Source organism: Oryctolagus cuniculus, chromosome 12 (assembly GCF_964237555.1).
Source record: "Oryctolagus cuniculus chromosome 12, mOryCun1.1, whole genome shotgun sequence".
Taxonomy (NCBI): Eukaryota; Metazoa; Chordata; class Mammalia; order Lagomorpha; family Leporidae; genus Oryctolagus; species Oryctolagus cuniculus.
The window spans coordinates 44,739,429-44,758,490 of NC_091443.1; the positions used below are offsets into that span (position 1 = coordinate 44,739,429).

A 19,062-nucleotide genomic window follows, 5' to 3' on the forward strand; every position below is an offset into this window, starting at 1 on the left:
AAAACCTGTTAATGTCAAAAAAGGCATTTGAAGTTTCTTGTTAATTACTAAGCTAGGTTTTTTTTCTATGTAAGTCAGTATAAAGTATATATATATACTTTATATGATATATTTGTATATATAAGTATATATATACTCTGTCATATAAAGTATAATGAACACTTTATATGGTTTTCCAAAGTTTGTTTACATACAATATATGCCAATAGAATCCAGTGACAAACCCACATCTAATCACCTGATTTTTCAATGAAGGCAGCAAAGCTATTCAATGAGAGAAAATAAAATCTTTTCAACAAATGCTGATAGAAAAACAGGATATCCATATGGAAATTAAGGAAATTCTGCCCCATACTTCTCATCATAATCAAAATTAATCTCATATGGATCAAAGACCTAAATGTAAAAATTAAAATCACAAAAATTGTAAAAGAAAACATAGACTCATTACTTGGGGACAGGCAAAAGTTTCTCATGACACAGCTGGCATTTAACTCATTAAAGAAAAAATGAATTGTATTTCATCAAAATTAAGTTTTCACTCATCAACCCATTAGGAAAGTGAATATGTGTGCTACAGATAGGAATATTTATAAGCAAAGTATCTGATAGGGATTTGTATCCTGAATACATATAAAAAAAACTTTCACTTCAATAATATAAAGGTAAATATTCCAATAAAGAAACATGAAAGAAATGAACATATACTTTACAAAGTAAGATATAAATGGCACATAAACACATGAAAAAATATTCAACATCACTAGTAATTAAACCACTATGAAAGACCAGTTCTCACCCATAATCATATTAAAAAGACAACCTATTTAGGGAAAGATAGGAAACTAAATGGAAAAACCAATTTGTAAAGTTTTGGCAGTCTCTTAGAAGTTAAGCATATAGCCTTGCACCTACCCTTTGATTCAGGAATTTAACTACTCATCCAAGAGAAAGAAACACATGAACGTAGAAAATTTTCCACAAAAATGTTTTTGGCAGCCTTATTTATAATACCCATGAACTAGAAACCAACAAGCACATCAAGAAAATATATACACAGGTTAACAGTATATTTTTATAATACAATTCAGCAATGAAAAGCAACTGTGGAAAGATACAATAAATTATTCCATTCATATGACAAAACTATCCTATCATGAAAAATATCAGAACAACACTTGTCTGCCAGGTGAGAAAACAACTGGAATAGGACATGGAAAATTTTTCTGGAAAATCCTACTTTTCTTTAAGTATTTAAGTAACTCTGATACAGAGAAGTCGTCTTGATTTCCAAGACGGCTTTCTGAACACAATATTTCTCATTCCTTTTAAATTTGGTATATTCCAAGTAAACAAGACTCAGGAGCTACTTTGTAGGTCAGGCCTAATGCTGACTCCTTTATACACATCTTCAGCTTTATTCTGAGCCTGTGAAAACACTACTTCATTGAAATTTCAGGCTAAATGCTATTCTCCAAAATCCTGTACGAACTCTACTGTACCTTTTGTTTGGTGAAAAGCCCTGTGGTTCCTCTGGTCTGCAACAGCACACTGTACATCTCACTTTATCAAGCTATAGGTTTATCCCTGGTGGTATTAGGCTGAATGGGCTAGGGCAAGACAAGTAAGGCAAATGGTATAAGTCAATCAGTTGGTGAATCTGTTTGAAGGATATGGCGTAAGGAACTTCTTCTCTATGTATATGAAATTATAACAAAGTTACTTGAAAGGTATTTCTAAGACATTTTATACTTTATACTTTTGATCCTCTGAATTTGAAATAAAAATCTTTTTTTGTTTCTAAGCCTGGTTTCAGGATCATTTTATTTCAAACAAGTCCCCAAAACAAAACTTGAGCAAAAAATTAAGTATTCACGTATTTTTGTGTTGGATTTTACATTTTTTAGATGTTTCCCTTAAGTATATAAATTTTTAGACTTCCTATGTAGAATGAAGAAAACAGATGGCCAAAATCTTAACAACAGCCTTGTTTTGAAGAAATAAAAGTATCAAACTGAGGCAGGCATGGTAGCACAGCAGGTTAAGCTGCTGCTTAGGAAGTCCGCATCCTAAATCTGAGTGCCTAGGATCAAATCCCAATAGGCACCCTGGGAGGCATGAAGTGAGGTTCAAGGATTTGGATCCCTGCCACCCACCTAGGAGACCCAGATGGAGTTCTTTCCTCCTGGCTTAGGCCTGGCCCCAGCAGCGCTGTTGCAGGCATTTGGGGAGTGAATCAGGGGGTAGAAGATCCCACTCTCTCTGCCTTTCAAATAAATAAAAATACTTAAAAAAAAAAAAAAAAAACGACCTCTAAGGAACTTATTTAAAAAAAGAAGGGAGGAAGAAATACTATCAAACAGTTCCCTTCTTTGGGAAATAATTAACAATTCAATGAAGCTCCTGGAAGCCACTAACAAAGAGGTATTTTGAGTCTATTCCATAGCTTACCTCTACTTGGCCAGGGTTACTCAGTTTGATATTCTTCCCTTCAGTAGGTAGAGCCTGAAACCCCTTCTATTTGACAGCTTAGTGCTTGCTAGCTTGCTTCTACCAGAAAAACTGGTAGAAATGATGATGTGCTGACTATGTCATAAAAGGCACTGTGACTTCCTCTTTGCTATCATGGATCATATACTCTGGAGGAAACTAGTTGCTTATCATTAAGATTCTGAGGACGTTCCATGGAGAGGTATGCTTGGTAAGAGAGACATTTGAGAAGATAATCCTCTAACCCCAATCAAGCTTTCCTCTGTCTGCAGCCTGGCTACATACAGTGTGACTGCAATTTCATGGAAGACCCTAAGTTAGAACATAGCTGAGCTGATGCCAAATTTGTGAGCCACAGAAACTATCAGGTAACAAATATTTTTTGTTTCAAACCTCCACCTTTTGAAGTGATATTTTTACAAAGCAGCAGATAACTAACACAGCAAAGTAACCTAAATTCTCTCTCACTTCAGCTGGTAGCCACATTTGAATAAATAAAGAGGTCCTGTCCATTCAAAAATCTCCTTAAGCTCTTAATCATACTGACAAAAACAAAGCTGAAATAAAAGGTGATACTGAATAAATACAAAACACACTAGAATGAGAACACTTCAGAAAAGTGATTTAATCTAGTATATTCTTGCTAAAGGAATGCTGTGATTTAAAACAATCAGAAAGGTTCACATTAATTCTGTGCAAAGTAGTAATTACTTGATGTATTCTAAATTTTCTTCAAAACTCAGATGTTTAAATTTGGCTGTTTTACATATTACATATTTATATTACATATTACAGCTTAATTTCTTTTTATGATGTCATTGCATGGTAAAACATGACACACTGTATTTTATTTACTAAACATGCCAGAAGCAGCCTGGATTGCATATTGTATTGAGGAATAAAATTAGTCTAAAAATTATCTTTCAGACAAGTGACAAAAAATTGAATATGAAATAGTTGAAAGTATTGTATCTACACTATGTTTCTTGAACTTAACATTTGCACTCTGGATATTTAAGAGGGTATTTTTATTCTTAGGAAATGCAGATAGAAAAGGGACAGGGGACAGGAAGTATGCAGGCTGCTCTCACATGGGCAAGGAAAGGAAAATCATACACAAATGTATAACCTTACAGAATGAAAAAGAGAACATGCCAAAACATTAAAAAGTAATTAAACTGGTAAAGGGTACATGGAGTTCTTTGTATATCTCTTCCAATTTTTTTGCAACTTTAGAATTACTTCAAAAACTTTAAACAGTTTAAAACTAATTGAATTAAAAGTAAAACAACATAGATTCCAAAAAATTCAAGATCAACACTAAGTAATTGAGGCTGGTTTTGTGGCACAGCTAGTTAAGCCAGTGCTTGCAATGCTGGAATTTTATATGAGAGTGCTAGTTGAGTCCTGGCTGCTCGACTTCTGATCCAGTTTCCTGTTAACGCTCCTGGGAAGGCAGTAGATGATGGTCCAACTACTTGGGCCTCTTCTACCTGCATTGGGAGACCCAGGATACAGTTCCGCATTCCTGGCTCCCGTCTTCAGCCTGTTCCAGCCCTGGCTGTTGGAGCCATTTGAGGAGTGAATCACTGTGGATGAAAGATCTCTCTCTTACTCTGCCTTCCAAATAAATAATAAATCTTTAAAAAATTTTTTTTCATAAATCAATTATTTATACTCTAGGAAGTAATACATATATATCTTAAAAAGTATATAAAGTCACAAGATAATCCTGGATACTTTTAACTATGAATTATTTAAAAAAAAAAAAAGTAGCACAGCACAGTAAAAGGGTATCAGGGTATAGGAAATCAGTGTGACATAACCACAGTGCTAACTGCCATCTAGGAGCCATCCTTAGCTCTATGATAGATAAAAAAGTCATTAAGGTAACTTACCATTTAAAAAAAAAAAAATCCTTATTTGAGAGTTAGAGAGAACTCTCATGCACTGGCTTGCTCCTCAAATGCTCGTAACAGCTGAGACTAGGCCAGGGCTAAACCTAGATCCCCCATGTGGGTAGCAGGGACTCACCTACTTAATGCATGATTTGCCGCCACCTCTTTGGATGTACCTTAGAAGCAAGCTGGGATGGGAAGTATAGTCAGGACTCAAACCTAGGTGCTCTGATACAGAATCCAGTGTCTCAGGCAGTATTTTTTTTTTTTTTTTTACAGGCAGAGTTAGTGAGAAAGAGAGACAGAGAGAAGAGAGAAAGGTCTTCCTTCCGTTGGTTCACCCCTCAAATGGCCACCATGGCCAGCGCGCTGTGCCGATCCAAAGCCAGGAGCCAGGTGCTTCCTCCTGGTCTCCCATGCGGGTGCAGGGCCCAAGCACTTGGGCCATCCTCCACTGCCTTCCAGGGCCACAGCAGGGAGCTGGACTGGAAGAGGAGCAACCGGGACAGGACCAGCGCCCCAACCTGGACTAGAACCCGGGGTGCTAGCGCCACAGGCGAAGGATTAGCCTAGTGAGCTGTGGCGCCAGCCCCCAGGCAGTATCTTTAACCACTAGGCCAAACACTCACCACACCTTTTCACTCTTACCAGCTGTTTTTATCTGATGCCTAGAATATCCCTTATCTCATACCTCACATGTCTCTTGAAATATTAGTATTCCTGATCAATTCAAGGTGCATTCTGTTTAGCCATGGGCCACCTTTGTCAGTAAAATCCTTTTTCTCCTGCCTTGAGGTATGGGAATCTGTTGTCCTGCAGTCACCACAGACCATGTTTCTTTTTGCCCGAGGCCACACTTCTGTCCATAAATCTAACAAACTACATTCTTCATGAAATTGGATTTATTCCATTTTTAGACTCTTGGCTCCTCCTGCTTTTGCAGCCAGTCCTTACACACCGGATTTTCTCAAAACACAAGGACTGAAATTCAAGCTTTGCTACATGTTCTCTATGTTCTTTGCTGAGACCTCACTTAGTCTCAATTTTATCATTTCTCAAGCTAAAATAACAGTTAATTGTAGGCTGTTGTAAGAATTGCAAATAACATGTAAAATGCCTAGCTGAGGACTTGGCATACTTTGTTAATCACTGATAGTCACTCCTTCATTACTAAAACGAATTTAGGAATAAGGATAGTACATCTTAACTGGGTTTTTCAAGAATGAAAGACTGAATAACATGAAAATTAATTAACATAATATATCATATATAAACAGAATAAAGATGAAAAACCATATGATCATCTCAATAGAGAGACAAAGTATTTGACAAAATTCATCAATCCTCAGGGGCTGACATGGAGTAGCCACCACTTGTGATATCAGGAGTGTGGATGGAATCCCAGCTACTCTGCTTCTGATCTACCTTCCTCCTAATATGCCTGGGAAGGCAGTGGAAGTTGGTCCAAGTGCCTGGGCCCCTGCACCGATGGTGGAAGACCAGAATGAAATTCTTAGCTCCTGGCTCCTGGCTTTAGCCTGGCCCAGACGTGGTTACTGCAGCCATTTGGAAGATGGAAAATCTCTTTCACTCTGTCCTTTCCCTCTCTCCTTGAGGCTCTGCCTTTCAAATAAACAAATCTTTAAAAAAAAAAATTATCATAAAAATCTAAAGAAAGTCAAGGAGAGAATTTTTCAACTTAAAGGAAATCTACAAATGTTTACACTATAATCACTTTCTTTCAATACTGTACTGCAGGGCCGGCGCCGTGGCTCACTAGGCTAATCCTCCGCCTTATGGCGCCGGCACACCAGGTTCTAGTCCCGGTCAGGGTGCTGGATTCTGTCCTGGTTGCCCCTCTTCCAGGCCAGCTCTCTGCTGTGGCCAGGGAGTACAGTGGAGGATGGCCCAAGTGCTTGGGCCCTGCACCCCATGGGAGACCAGGAGAAGCACCTGGCTCCTGCCATCGGATCAGCGCGGTGCGCCGCTGCAGCGCGCCAGCTGCGGCGGCCATTGGAGGGTGAACCAACGGCAAAAGGAAGACCTTTCTCTCTGTCTCTCTCTCTCACTGTCCACTCTGCCTGTCCAAAACAAAACAAAACAAAAAAATGTACTGCAAGGCAATCTCAAAATATGCAAAAAGAGCATTTGACAAATGTCAACATCCAATCATGACAAAACTATAAACTATAGACAGAATCAATTTTCTCCGCCTAACAAAAAGAATCTACAAATATTCACTTTAATCATTTAAACACTATACTTCGAAGAAAAAAAGAAACACAAGCTGTGAAAGAGTAAAACTATTTTCATCCATAGCCATCTAGGTAGAAAATCCTAAAAAATTACTAGAGAAAGTGAATCTAGCATATTCTAAAGAAACAAGTTGAATACACAAAAACGAACTACATTTCTGCTCAAAAGAAATTAATAACTATAAAGTAATTAAAGAGTTGTGTATAAAGAAGAAATTCAGTAAAAGGTATGTAAAAAGTCACTGCTGAAAGATATGTAAAAAGTCACACTGCTGAAAAAAGTAAATAAGATCTAAATAAACAAAGAGATAGGAGCCAGCGCTGTGGCATAGTGGGTAAAGCCACAGCCTGCAGTGCCGGCATCCCATATGGGCACCGGTTCTAGTCCTGGCTGCACCACTTCCGATCCAGCTCTCTGTTATGGCCTGGGAAAGCAGTAGAAGATGGCCCAAGTCCTTGGACCCCTGCACTCATGTGGGAAACCCGGAAGAAGCTCCTGGCTCCAGATTAGATCAGCCCAGCTCTGGCCTTTATGGCCATATGAGGAGTGAACCAGCAGATGGAAGACTTAATTTCTCTCTCTCTCTGCCTCTGTGTAACTTTGCCTTTCAAATAAATAAAATAAATATTTTTTTAAAAAAAAAACTTCCAAAAATCTTCTAGAAAGAAAATATAGAGAAAACACTCTATGACTTTGGGTTTGAGAGAAATTTCTTATATGACAGATATATCATCATCCATCAAGAAAAAAACTGAGCTAAATGCAAAATTTTAAATCTTCAAATCAAGACACTGTCAAGAAAAGATAAAGACAAGACAGATTGGGAGAAAATATTTGTAAAACATATCTCACAAAGGACTTATATCAATAATATATAAAAATACTTAAAAGCTCAATAAAAAGATATCTCCATAAAATATGGACAAAAGATTTGAAAAAAAAATGAAAATCACCATAGCTAACAAGTAAATGAGAATATGATCAAAATCACTGGTCATTAGGAAATGCAAATTAAAACCACAAAAAATTATCACTACACACTTATTAGAAAATTTAAGTCTCACAAAAATGAGCTTAAAATGTATAACAGATATAAATACAAATTCTGAAACTATATAATTTCTAGGAAAACACTTAGGAGAAAATCTTTGTAACCTGACACTAGCTAAGATTTCTTATATACAACACCAAAAGCACAAGAAAGAAAAAAAGTGATAAACTGTACTCCTCAGTATCTTTTGTTCTTCAAAAGACACAGAAAGAAAAGCTGCAGGGGCCAGTGTTGTGGCTTAGCAGGTAAGGCCACTGCCTGTGATGCCAGAATCCCACATGGGTACTAGTTTGAGTTCCAGCTTACTCCACTTCCAATCCAGTTCCCTACTTGTGTGCCTGCGAAAGCAGTGGAGGATGGCCCAAGTCCTTGGGCCCCTTCACCCCTGTGGAAGACCCAGAAGAAGCTTCTAGCTCCTGACTTCAGCCTTGGCACAGCCCTGGGCCATTGCAGCCATTTGGGGAATAGATCAGCGGATGGAGGACTTCTCTCTCTCTGACTTTCTCTCTGTAACTGTGCCTTTCAAATAAATAAAAATAAATCTTAAAAAAAGTTGCAAACAAAAAAGTATTTGCAAATCATAATTGACAAAGTACTTGAATCCAGAATATATTTTTAAAAATAACTCTCAAAACGCAGTAGTAAAAGACATCAGTTAAAAGAGCAGAGGAAGGGGCTCTGGGAGTCTGTGTCCTCAGAAATACAGAAAAAAACCTGGCAAAAGCTGTTATAATCACAACTGAGAATATCAGTAAAGAGACAAGATTAATAGAAACTTGACAGTTGAAGAATACGATAACGGAAATGGAAAATTCTCTATATGGGTTCAGCAGCCTATTTAAGCAGGCAGAAGAATCAGCAAATCTGAAGATAGGTAAATTGAGATTACCCAGTCTAAGAACGAAAAAAAAAAAGAACAAGGCCTGAGTGACTATGAGACACTATGAAGTATACCAGCACATGCTTAATGGAAATCCAAGAAAGATAGCATAAAGAGAAGAAAAAATATTTGGGAGGGCTGGCAATGGGTTACATCAGTTGACTCCTGGCCACTCTAATTCTGATCCAGCTTCCTGGGAAGTAATTAGAAGGAACCAGAAAGACAGCAGACTATACCCGAAGTCAGTGGAGGAAAGGAAATCATAAAGATTAGAGTGGTGACAATAGAAAAATCAACAAAATCAAGATTGGTTTTTTAAAATGATTTTTTTAAAAAAGGCAAATCTTTAGCTAGATTGATCAAGGAAAAAAAAGAATATAAAGTTACTAAATTCAGAAAGGAAGGGTCATCTTGCTAAAGACCTAGCAAATAACACTGTGACTGCTGTGAACAACTAACTGTATGCTTAGAAACTAAATAACTGCGAAGTTAGACACAAATTAGAAAAACAAAACTGACTGAAGAATAAACAAAAAATTCAACAAATTACAACAGGAGATTGAATGAAGGCCCTTCCAACAAAGAAAAGTCTTGGCCCACTTAGCTTCACTGATGAGTTCTAACAACATTTAAGGAAAAAATGGCACCAACATTACTCAAGTGTAATTCATTTTAGAAATCCATCTTTACTCTGATACTATACCTAAAAAAAGATATCAAAGAAAACTGCAAACCAATATCTCTTACACACACAGATGCAAAATCTTTTAACAAAATATTAGCAAACTAATTCTTATTAAACGAATTATCTACCACAACCAAATGGGAGATATTCCAGGATTGCAAAGGTGGCTAAACACATGAGAATCAAGACAATATTACTATATTAACATAATAAAAGAAAAAGGCTGTCACATATTTATTTTAACTGATATACAGTAAAGGAAAAAATGTGACAAAATCCAACTCTTTCATGATTAAAAACACTCAACATTTTAATAGAAGAGAACTTCCTAGGCATGATAAAGGGCATCTAATGAAAAACACCCAGTTGATATTACACACAATGGTGAAAAACAAAGCTTTCCAACTATGACCTGGAACAAAATAAAAATATCAACTCAGCACTTCTATTCAGTATTATACTCGAAGTTCTTGTCACTGTAAGGAAAGAAAAGAAATAGGCATCCAGGGCCCGGCACTGTGGCGTAGCGGGTAAAGCCACTGTCTGCAGTGCCAGCATCCCATTTGGCCCCAGTTCAAGTCCCAGCTGCTCCTCTTCTGATCCAGCTCTCTGCTATGGCCTGGGAAAGCAGCAGAAGATGGACCAAGCCCCTGGGCCCCTCTATCCGCGTGGGAGATCAGGAAGAAGATCCTGGCTCCTGGCTTGGGATCAGCGCAGCTCCGACTGTTGCGGCCAACTGGGGAATAAACCAGTGGATGGAAGACCTCTCTCTCTCTCTGCCTCTCCTCTCTCTGATTTTCAAATAGAATAAATAAATATTTTTTTTAAAAAAAGAAATAGGCATCCAACTGAAAGCAAGAAGTTACCCTATTTGGGGACAGCATTGTAGCACATTAAGTTCCAGCTACTTTCCTTCCAATCCAGCTCCCTGCTAATGCACCTTGGAAGTTGGCCGAATAAGGTCAAACTATCTAGTCCACTGCCACCCACGCGGAAGATCCAGATAGAGTTCCAGGCTTAGGCTTGTCCCAGCCTCAGCTGTTACAGACATTTGGGAAGTGAACCAGCAGATGGAAGAGTGCGCTCTCTCTCTGATACTCTACCTTTTAAATAAATGAAATAGATAAAAAAAAAAAAAAAGTTATCCTATTCTTAGAAGGCATGATCTCACATGGAAAATATCCTGAATTCACACAAATAAACTGTTAGAGCTAAAAAATGAATACAGCAAGCTTACAGAATACAAAATCAACCCGTCAAAACAAGTTGTATTTCTACATAATAGCAATGAACACTCCAAAAAGGAAATCAACAATTCCATTTATAATAGCATAAAAAGTTGCTTAGTAAATTACACTAAGGAGTTAATGAAAACTACAAAACAGTGTTGTAAGAAATTAAAAAACCATAAATAAGTGGAAAGGCACTCTGTACTCACAGATTTTATATTATTAAAATAGTAACACTCCTAAAATAATTACAGATTTGATATAATCTCTACCAAAATTCTGCCTTTTTTGCAGGAATGTTAAAGCTGACGTGAAAATTCATATGGAATTGCAAGGAATCTTGAAGAGTCAAGATAATCTTCTAAAGAAAAAGCTAAGTATTCACACTTTCCAATAAATTTACCACAAAGTCACTGTAATCAGGGATAGGCATTTGCCCTAGTAGTTAAGTAACTGTTTGGCCAATAGACACAGGATCACTAGCCATCAGGGAGTCAAAACCACAATGAGGTTTCACCTTACCCTAATTACAGTGGCTCTCACACAGAAATCACCGAACAAAATAAATGCTGGTGAGGATTTGGGGGAAAGGGTACCCTAATCCACTCTTTGTGGGAATGTATACTGGTACAGCCATTGTGTTAAACAGTAAGGAGATACCTCAGAAAGCTGAAAATAGATATAACATATGACCCAGCAATCCCATGGAAATTTACCCAAGGGAAATTAAATCAGCATATGAAAGAGTTATCTGTAACCCCATGTTTATTGTAGCTAAATTCACAATAGCTAAGCTATGGAATCAACCTGGATGTCCACTAAACTGATGACTAGATAAAGAAATTCTATGGTGTATACACACTATGGAATACTACTCAGCCATGAAAAAGAATGAAATCTTGGCTTTTGCAACAAAATGGATGTGACTAGAAACCATTATACTTTGTGAAATAAACCAGTCCCCAAAAGACAACTATCATATGTTTTCCCTGATCTGTGGTAACTAGTAGAAAACCAAAAATGTAATGTATAGAAGTAAAATTAACATTTTGAGCTTCAATGATTGTTTACAATTATCTTTGTTGTTGAGAACTTTCTTCTTACGATTTGTTGAACTCTTAGTATAGGGTTAATCTTATGAGTATAAAGTAAAATGAAAGTAGATCATTGTAAAAATTGGGAGGTAATAGGAGAGGAAGGAGGAGGAAGGGTGGGCAGTATCACTATGTTCCTAAGTCTGTATATATGAAATACATGAAATTTGTATACTTTGAATTTAAAAAAGACTTAAATATAAAGGCCAAAGCCATAAAATTTTTAAGAAAATATAGGTGTAAACCTTCATTACCTCAGATTTGGCAATGGTTTCTAGATCAAAAGTGCCAGCCAGGTGCCAGCAGCTTCTTCCAGGTCTCCCACATGGGTAAAGAGGCCCAAGCACTTGGGCCATCCTCCACTGCTTTCTCAGCAGCATCAGCAGGGAGCTGGACTGGAAGTGGAGCAGCTGGATTCCAAATCAGTGCTCATATGGGATGCCAGTGTTGCAGGTGGCAGCTTTATCCACTGTGCCACAGCATTGGTGCCACTTCAATATCCTTACATAAAATTGCATAGTATTTGAGTATAACCTATCACATTCATTCACTTTATATTTTTAAAATATTTATTTATTTATTTGAAAGGCAGAGTTACGCAGAGGCAGAGAGAGAGGGATCTTCCATCCATTGGTTCACTCCCTAAATGGTTGCAACGGCTGGAGCTGGGCTGATCTGAAGCCAGGAGCTTCAGGTTGGGCACAGGGGCCCAAAGACTAGGGTCATTTTCTACTGCCCTCCCAGTTCACAGCAGAGAGCTGGACTGGAAGGGAAGCAGCCGGCACCCACACGCCCACACAGGATGCCAGACACTGCAGGCGGTGGCCCCACTGCCTCGCCATAGCGCCGGCCCCCATCCATATACTTTAAATCCTCTTGAAATTATAATAACTAAATAATTATTATACCATATTGCTTAGAGAATAGTGACACAAGAAAAAGTTTCTACATGTTTAGTAAAAATGCTAATTTTTTTGAAAATTTTTATTCATTTATTTGAATGGCAGAGTTAAAGAGAGAGGGAGAGACAGAGAGAGGTCTTCCATTGGCTGGTGCACTCCCCAAATAGCCACAAAGGCTGGAGATGGATCAATCTGAAGCCAGGAGCCAGGAGCTTCTTCTAAGTCTCCTAAGCAGGTGCAGGGGTCCAAGCACTTGGGCTATTTTCCACTGCTTTCCTAGGCTATAGCAGAGAGCTGCATTGCAAGAGAAGCAATCGGTATAGAAACTGGAGTCCATATGGAATGCCAGCACTGCCAGCAGAGGCTTAGCATACTACATACGCCACAGTGCCGGCTCCAAAAATGCAATTTAAAAAAAAAATATTTTCAGGGTGTGAACCAACGGAGGGAGGACCTTTCTCTTTGTCTCACTCTCTCACTGTCTAACTCTGTCAAATAAATTAAAAAAAAAAATTCAATCTGTAAGTGGTTGAATCCGTGGATGTGGAATCCACAAATGGATGGCCAAATAAATCCTCCTTTATGATATACCTTGAAAATGTTATGCTAAGGGAGAAAGTCAGAGATTAATGATCCCATATTGTATATAATCTATTTATAGAAAACATACAGAACAGGGAAATTATTTTTTTTTGTTAAGATTTATTTACTTATTTGAAAGGCAGAGAGGGAGAAATAGGGCAATCTTCCATCCACTGGCTCACTCTCCAAATGGCTACAACAGCTAAGGCTGGGCTAGGCCAAAGCCAGGAGCAAGGAATTCTATTCATGTCTCCCACATGAGTGGCAGGGGCCTAGGTACTGGTCCATCTTGTGCTGCTTTCCCAGAGGCATTAGCAGGGAACTGAACAGGAAGTAGAGCAACTAGACTCTGATAGGGGATGCCAGCAGCACAGGTGATGCTATAAATAGATTTATAGTTTCCAGGGACTAAGGGAATGAAGCGGTTGGGCAGTGACTGGTTGATAGGTATGTAGTTTTCTTCTGGGACGATGAAAATGCTTTGGAACGAGATATAGGCAATGGTTGCACAACATTGTGAATGTACTAAATTGTATACTTTAAAATGGTTATTTTTATGTTAATTTTACCCCCCCCCAAAATCAAATGTATGCCTACGTACAATGCAGCGAAGAGAAAAAACGGCATATGTCCACTGTATATAACTGTCTGCAGATTTATTTGTAACAGCAAAAAATTGTAAACAACTTAAAATATCCATCAACCAATGACTAAAGCATTTTATTAAAACACATCAATGTATCACTTAAAAAGGTAAATTAAACTAGTACACTTTATTATTTTAGAAAAAGGCATCTGTTTAAATTAAAAGGAGGGCCGTCACTGTGGCACAGCAGGTTAAAGCAGCGCCAGCATCCCACATGGACGCTGGCTCAAGTCCCGGCTGCTTCACTTCCTATCCAGCTAATAATGCACTTGGGAAAGCAGCAGAGGATGGCCCAAGTCCTTGGGCTCCTGCACTCAAGTGGGAGACCCAGAAGAAGCTCCTGGCTCCTGGTTTCAGATCAGCTCCGCTCAGCTCAGCTCTGGCCACTGTGGCCATTTGGGGTGTGAACCAGCGATGGAAGACCTTTTTCTCTCTGTCCTTATCTCTCTCTGAAACTCTGTTTTTCAAATAAATAAAAATAAATCTTTTCAAAAAAAATTAAAAGGAAAAGCAACAAAGCTACAATAAAGTTTACATTGGTGTAAATAGGTAACTTGCTCTCAGGAAACAGGTTTCCCTGCCCCACTGTTCATGTTTCTTCATGATTTCCATGTCATCCCAACCTGTCCAGCTTGGCTTCCGATAGTGTTGTGGTATTACAACTCCAAAACTGAAGAAGAAATAGTGTGAATGGTCTAGCTTGCATCAGAAATGAAGCTCTGTTTCAAATACCTGTACTACTTTGATAGAGAAATGTGGAATGCAAGCAAAGGAAGTCAAGTTAACAGCCTTAACTGTTCAGAGAAGGAAAGTCCAACTTTTTGATTTCCTAACACTTTGAATTAAGCTACTTTATTATACTTTACATTACTCTTACAGTTAAAAAAAGTACAGTAGGAAATTAAATATAAAAAATACTTTCAAACTACATCTTTTTGTGCTTCAGATTCATTTTAACATGGTGTTATAATTATAAAATGGTTTTAAGAAATGAGAAAATATGTATCAAGCACTTAGAATTCCATTAATATTAGCAAATATTTCTCTTGCTTTTCTCTCACCGGATATGTCTTCTGAGTTTATGCTTTCAGTACTTACATTTCTTTATCTGTGAAGTTTGTAAAACCATTTATCACTAAAATCTCCACTAGACCACAAAAGATTATATTCTATCATCTCAGAAGAAAACAAAGCTGTTTTTCAACTTTCAGTCATTAATACAAAACACGTGTGTTAAACCGCTAACGTAACAAGTACTCACTGAACATACAGTTTCAGAGGATAAAGACACTCACTGTTCTGTACTGAGCATTGGCAAGCAAAGATGAGGAGGCCAGGTGCTCTAAGTCGAAGGAACGCTCTATTTAAAACCAAACTGCACTGAGCGAGAAGTGCTCTAAGGAACTCTTGAAACCCATTTGGGTAAAATCTAAGAGGAAATGAAAAGGCAAGTAGCAAAGCATGCACATAAAATGTTAAAGAGGGGGGCCAGCATTGTGCAGCAGCAGGTTAAGCCTCCACCTGCGACACAGGCATCCCATATGCGCCCCAGTTGGAGTCCTGGCTGCTCTACTTCTCCAGCTCCGGGCTGATGAGCCAGCAGAAGCTGGCCTAATACCTAGCTTCCTGCCACTCATGTGGGAGACCCAGATAAACTTCCTGGCTCCTGGCTTCAGCCTGGCGTAGACCTGGCATTTGTGGCCATTTGGGGAGTAAACCAGCAAGAGAAGATCTATCTGTCTGTCTCTGTCACACTGCCTTTCAAATAAATAAATCTTTAAAAAATAAGTATATATGTATATAAAGCAACCAGAGATTTTTATAGAGCAACATTTGAAAAGAAACTTCAGAGAGAAACAGGAAAGCATTACTTTTTAAAAAAAAAGCATAATTTTGAATTAAAGCTAACTTTTTACTTTAGTTCAAACATTTTTCTAGTTGTGTAAGGACAGATTACTGAATGTCTTAATCTGTTTTATTTGAAAACAGTAACTACCTCAGTGATAATGTGAAGATTAATGAGATAATATATGCAATGTGGCTTGCACAATGCTTAGTTACTCAATACAGTAGGAGACACACGCATCATTTACTATGCACCACATATATTCTGAAGGCAGAGTGTACAGCTGAGGGAACTGATACAGGGAGAGGTTAAACATGCTGCCTGGGATCACACAGTTCCCCAGTGGTAGGGATGAGATCAGATTAAGGCAATCTGGATCTAGTTCCATGCCCTTAACCAAATACATTACAATGCTTCTTCAGGAAAAACCAAATCAGAATTTTCTCCAAATCAGAATTGTCTAAGTCTTCATTTAAATATATAGACTCTTCAACCCCGTCCTTAAATCACAAACTTCATCCACAACCTCTTAGATTTGAAAGTCAGGAATCAGCATTTAACAAACTCTTCCAAGGTAATGCATACACGATTTAGTCTGAAACTTGCTAATTTAGGTAAATAAAGCAAAACTTCAACAGAGGAGTCCAGGAAGGGAAAAGGACCAGATTAGGAAGTAAAGATAAATTCTTTAGAAATTACTACTCGGTGGTAGCATATGTGAAATGAGCATATCCTCCTGCAAACCTCAGGAAAGCAGAGCCAATTCATTTGCTCCATTTTTATGAAAAAATTATTTCCAAGACCATAAGCACTGCTATTTAAATCTCTTCCTCCTGGCCAAAATGGCAAACAAAAGCTCATTAGCAGGCATGGGGGAGTGGGAGTCGACAACACAGGATGAAGGAATGTTTTTATTATGAATGTTGAGTCCTAGTTATAAAAAGATCATCTGTACAGCGTTAAAAACCCCGAGAGGCACTTAAAATATACATATTTAAACTATTCCAAAAGACCTGATTTATTGCGGAGTGAGGGTTCGTCACCAAAAGGAAAAGAAAACCAGAAGCAAACCCACCACCACTTCCCAAAGCTCCGATTCCCGAAGCAGTGTATACTTCTTCCCCACAACTCCGCGATAAACAAGCCGGCCAATGAATGAAGGGGGCGAAAAGGCAGGGCGGTGGAACTAAACCTTACCCCATTGTTAGCAAACTAAGACCCTTGTGAATCACCGCGGTTACTATAGCCAGTTTAAATGAGCAAGAGTCTCGGATTTTTGCGGTAGGCGAAAAATGTCAACCGTGAAAGAAAAATATCCGGGTTTTAAATACAAAGGATACTCGGATTTCAGTTTAAATCCCCTCCGGGCATTTCAATGACTGTCACTTCCCTGTGGTCCAGGGTCATCAAGACGGCTCCGGGCTCCCCCTCTTAGGAGCATCCCTTCGTTTCAACCTTCCACCTATCGTAAACCAAGTTTTTGTTTTATTCTCAGGGTAACGCTGTTGGCACTGAAATGGAATCACTGCTGGAGCTTCAGTATCCCCGCCGCACTGGAGGAAATACTGAACTGCAAGTCCCCAGAAACTCAGAGGCAGCGCTCAAACCGGCCGGGCCTCCGCGGCGCCAGCACCCAGACGCTGCCCGGCTCGGGGGCGCTGGCAGTGGGGGGACGGCGCTTCAGCGCCCCGACTGCCGAGGTCCCCACGCCGGCACCACCTCACACACCCGCGAAGACGCTCCGACGTCCCCACCAAGCTCTCTGGCCTCCGGACCCGCGGTCCCTTCCGACGGCCGCGCTTCCCTCCCTGGAATAATCGCTGCTTCCCGTTCCACGCTTACTCACCGAGGCCCTCAGAGCAGAAGTTCCACAGCGGCCGTATCACTTTTGCCGTCTCGCGCTGCGTCGCCGCACACCAACCTGGAGCAGCCCCATCCAACGGCCAGCAGGATTCAAATTCGCCCATTTCCGCCTGTAACCCGGAAAGAGCACTCGGCCACGCCCCCGAGGGGCGGGGCCCGCGGCGCGGGGGGGCGAAGGGGGGAGGCGCGTCCCCGCTCCACGGCGCGGCGGCGAGCCCTTGCTTTCCGTTTCTTTTGTCCGGTTTTTTCTCGCTATTTATGGGAGGGTAGTCCGAGGAGCCCGGGTGCGGGGTCGTTGTTTCTGCCTGGGTGGCGAGTGAGAGGGTGCGCTCGCATTGGAGAGGGGACCGAGACGTGCTGAAGCCGCATCCCCTTCGAGCGGTGAAGGGAATAAAAGCACTCGTGGAGCCGGGGTCGCTCTACCGCTCCCCGCGGCTTTGCGTAAACAATAGCAGCGGCGCTAGGGTGGGGCGGAGGAAGCAAACCTTCCTCTTCTGTATCGCAAGATTTGCAGCCCGCACCCTCGCGTCCTGCTCCGTCACACTCAGGACTTTTACTCTCAATCTGAGGAAGACAAAAAGCCACAGGCACCAATCAACCCTGTTCCAGTCACACACTCAAAATACGCGGTCCCGAATGAAATACCCGAGAGGTATCCGAAAGCGATACACTTTTCCCCCTCTCTCTAATAAGGGATCCTTGTACAGGGTTATTATTTATTGTCCCGAGAGATTTCTTGGGACAACATGTCCTGGATCCAAAACTCCCTCAACTGCAGAGGGGATACACCTGGGAGCTTTTACGAAGCGGAAGGGAGGGCTGGACGTGTTATTGGGAGGGGGGAGGGTAGGAGAGTAAACAGCAGGCCTTCGGGGCTGGGACTGAGGCAGCCCCCAGGCTCAGCCTCGCAGCTAACAGCATTGATTTCCATAAACTGAAAGCACTGCTTTCTGACACCTTCTGTCACAAACACAATGGGAAAGATTCGCTGGATTGTGACGAATTTGCCGTACAAGTCCTCTGACACAGGTTGTAAAGCTGTTAGCCGAGGTACTGTTTTTTAACAGTGGAAAATAGGAAATCATCTGTGTCCGCTTAGAAGGAAGTGGTTACGTAAGGTATGATATTTTAGTCTGGTATTCCGATGCGCCCTTTATAAAAGTAATCAAGCAGATCAGGAGGTTGTGAAGTGAAATATCGGAAAAAAGGTTTAAAAGAACTGTAGTATCCTTTCAAAGTGTGTATGCATGTCTATATGGCACACACCTTCTGGGTGGGTACATATAAATTGTAAACAGCTGTTCCTGGGAGTGGGCCTGGCAAATACAGGTGGCCAGAGATGAAGGACTTTAACCTCTCACTTTGTAACGACTTGAATTTTTAAGACACTAAACGTGTTTTGCTATATTGTCTTGAAGTTAAAATTGTGAGAATGATATTTACATTCTGGATAGAGACTTGGGTTTAACAAATGTATAAATGTGTCATGTTTGAATAGTCTGTGTCTATTAGTTCATTTGTCAATTCATTCAACACTATACAGTAATGATATGACCATATATTTTGTTTATCTGTCTGAAAGGCAGAGAGACAGGTACAGACAGAGAAAAAGAGAAAGAGGGCTCCCATCCACTGGTTCA

At 39.9% G+C, this 19,062-nt stretch overlaps 2 protein-coding genes across 10 annotated transcripts in view; one reads left to right on the forward strand and one right to left on the reverse strand.

The window, feature by feature from the left end:
- The window catches only part of G2E3 (G2/M-phase specific E3 ubiquitin protein ligase), a 77,237-nt gene that overhangs the window by 51,983 nt on the left and 6,192 nt on the right, over window positions 1-19,062 (reverse strand). For 4 of the 9 annotated variants that reach the window (XM_008269464.4, XM_008269465.4, XM_051822743.2 and 1 more), the window contains exon 2: window positions 1,503-1,610. The exons of 1 other annotated variant lie outside the window; for it this stretch is intronic. The gene's annotated coding sequence lies outside the window, so the exon portion shown is untranslated. Of the gene's footprint in view, window positions 1-1,502; window positions 1,611-2,451; window positions 2,582-17,287; window positions 17,543-19,062 lie in introns of those variants that run through there. 4 more of the 9 variants (XM_008269463.4, XM_008269462.4, XM_008269461.4 and 1 more) reach the window with 4 other exon arrangements.
- LOC138844639 (uncharacterized) lies at window positions 2,660-18,198 on the forward strand. Its single transcript, XM_070053808.1, has 3 exons — window positions 2,660-2,858; window positions 10,784-10,861; window positions 17,055-18,198. Exon 3 carries the CDS (start codon window positions 17,076-17,078, stop codon window positions 17,781-17,783), a length of 708 nt encoding a protein of 235 aa, XP_069909909.1. The 5' UTR covers window positions 2,660-2,858; window positions 10,784-10,861; window positions 17,055-17,075; the 3' UTR covers window positions 17,784-18,198.

Bases quoted from the DNA above. Each gene is read 5' to 3' on its own strand.
- LOC138844639 (XM_070053808.1), top strand. From the start codon at position 17,076: ATGGAATCACTGCTGGAGCTTCAGTATCCCCGCCGCACTGGAGGAAAT.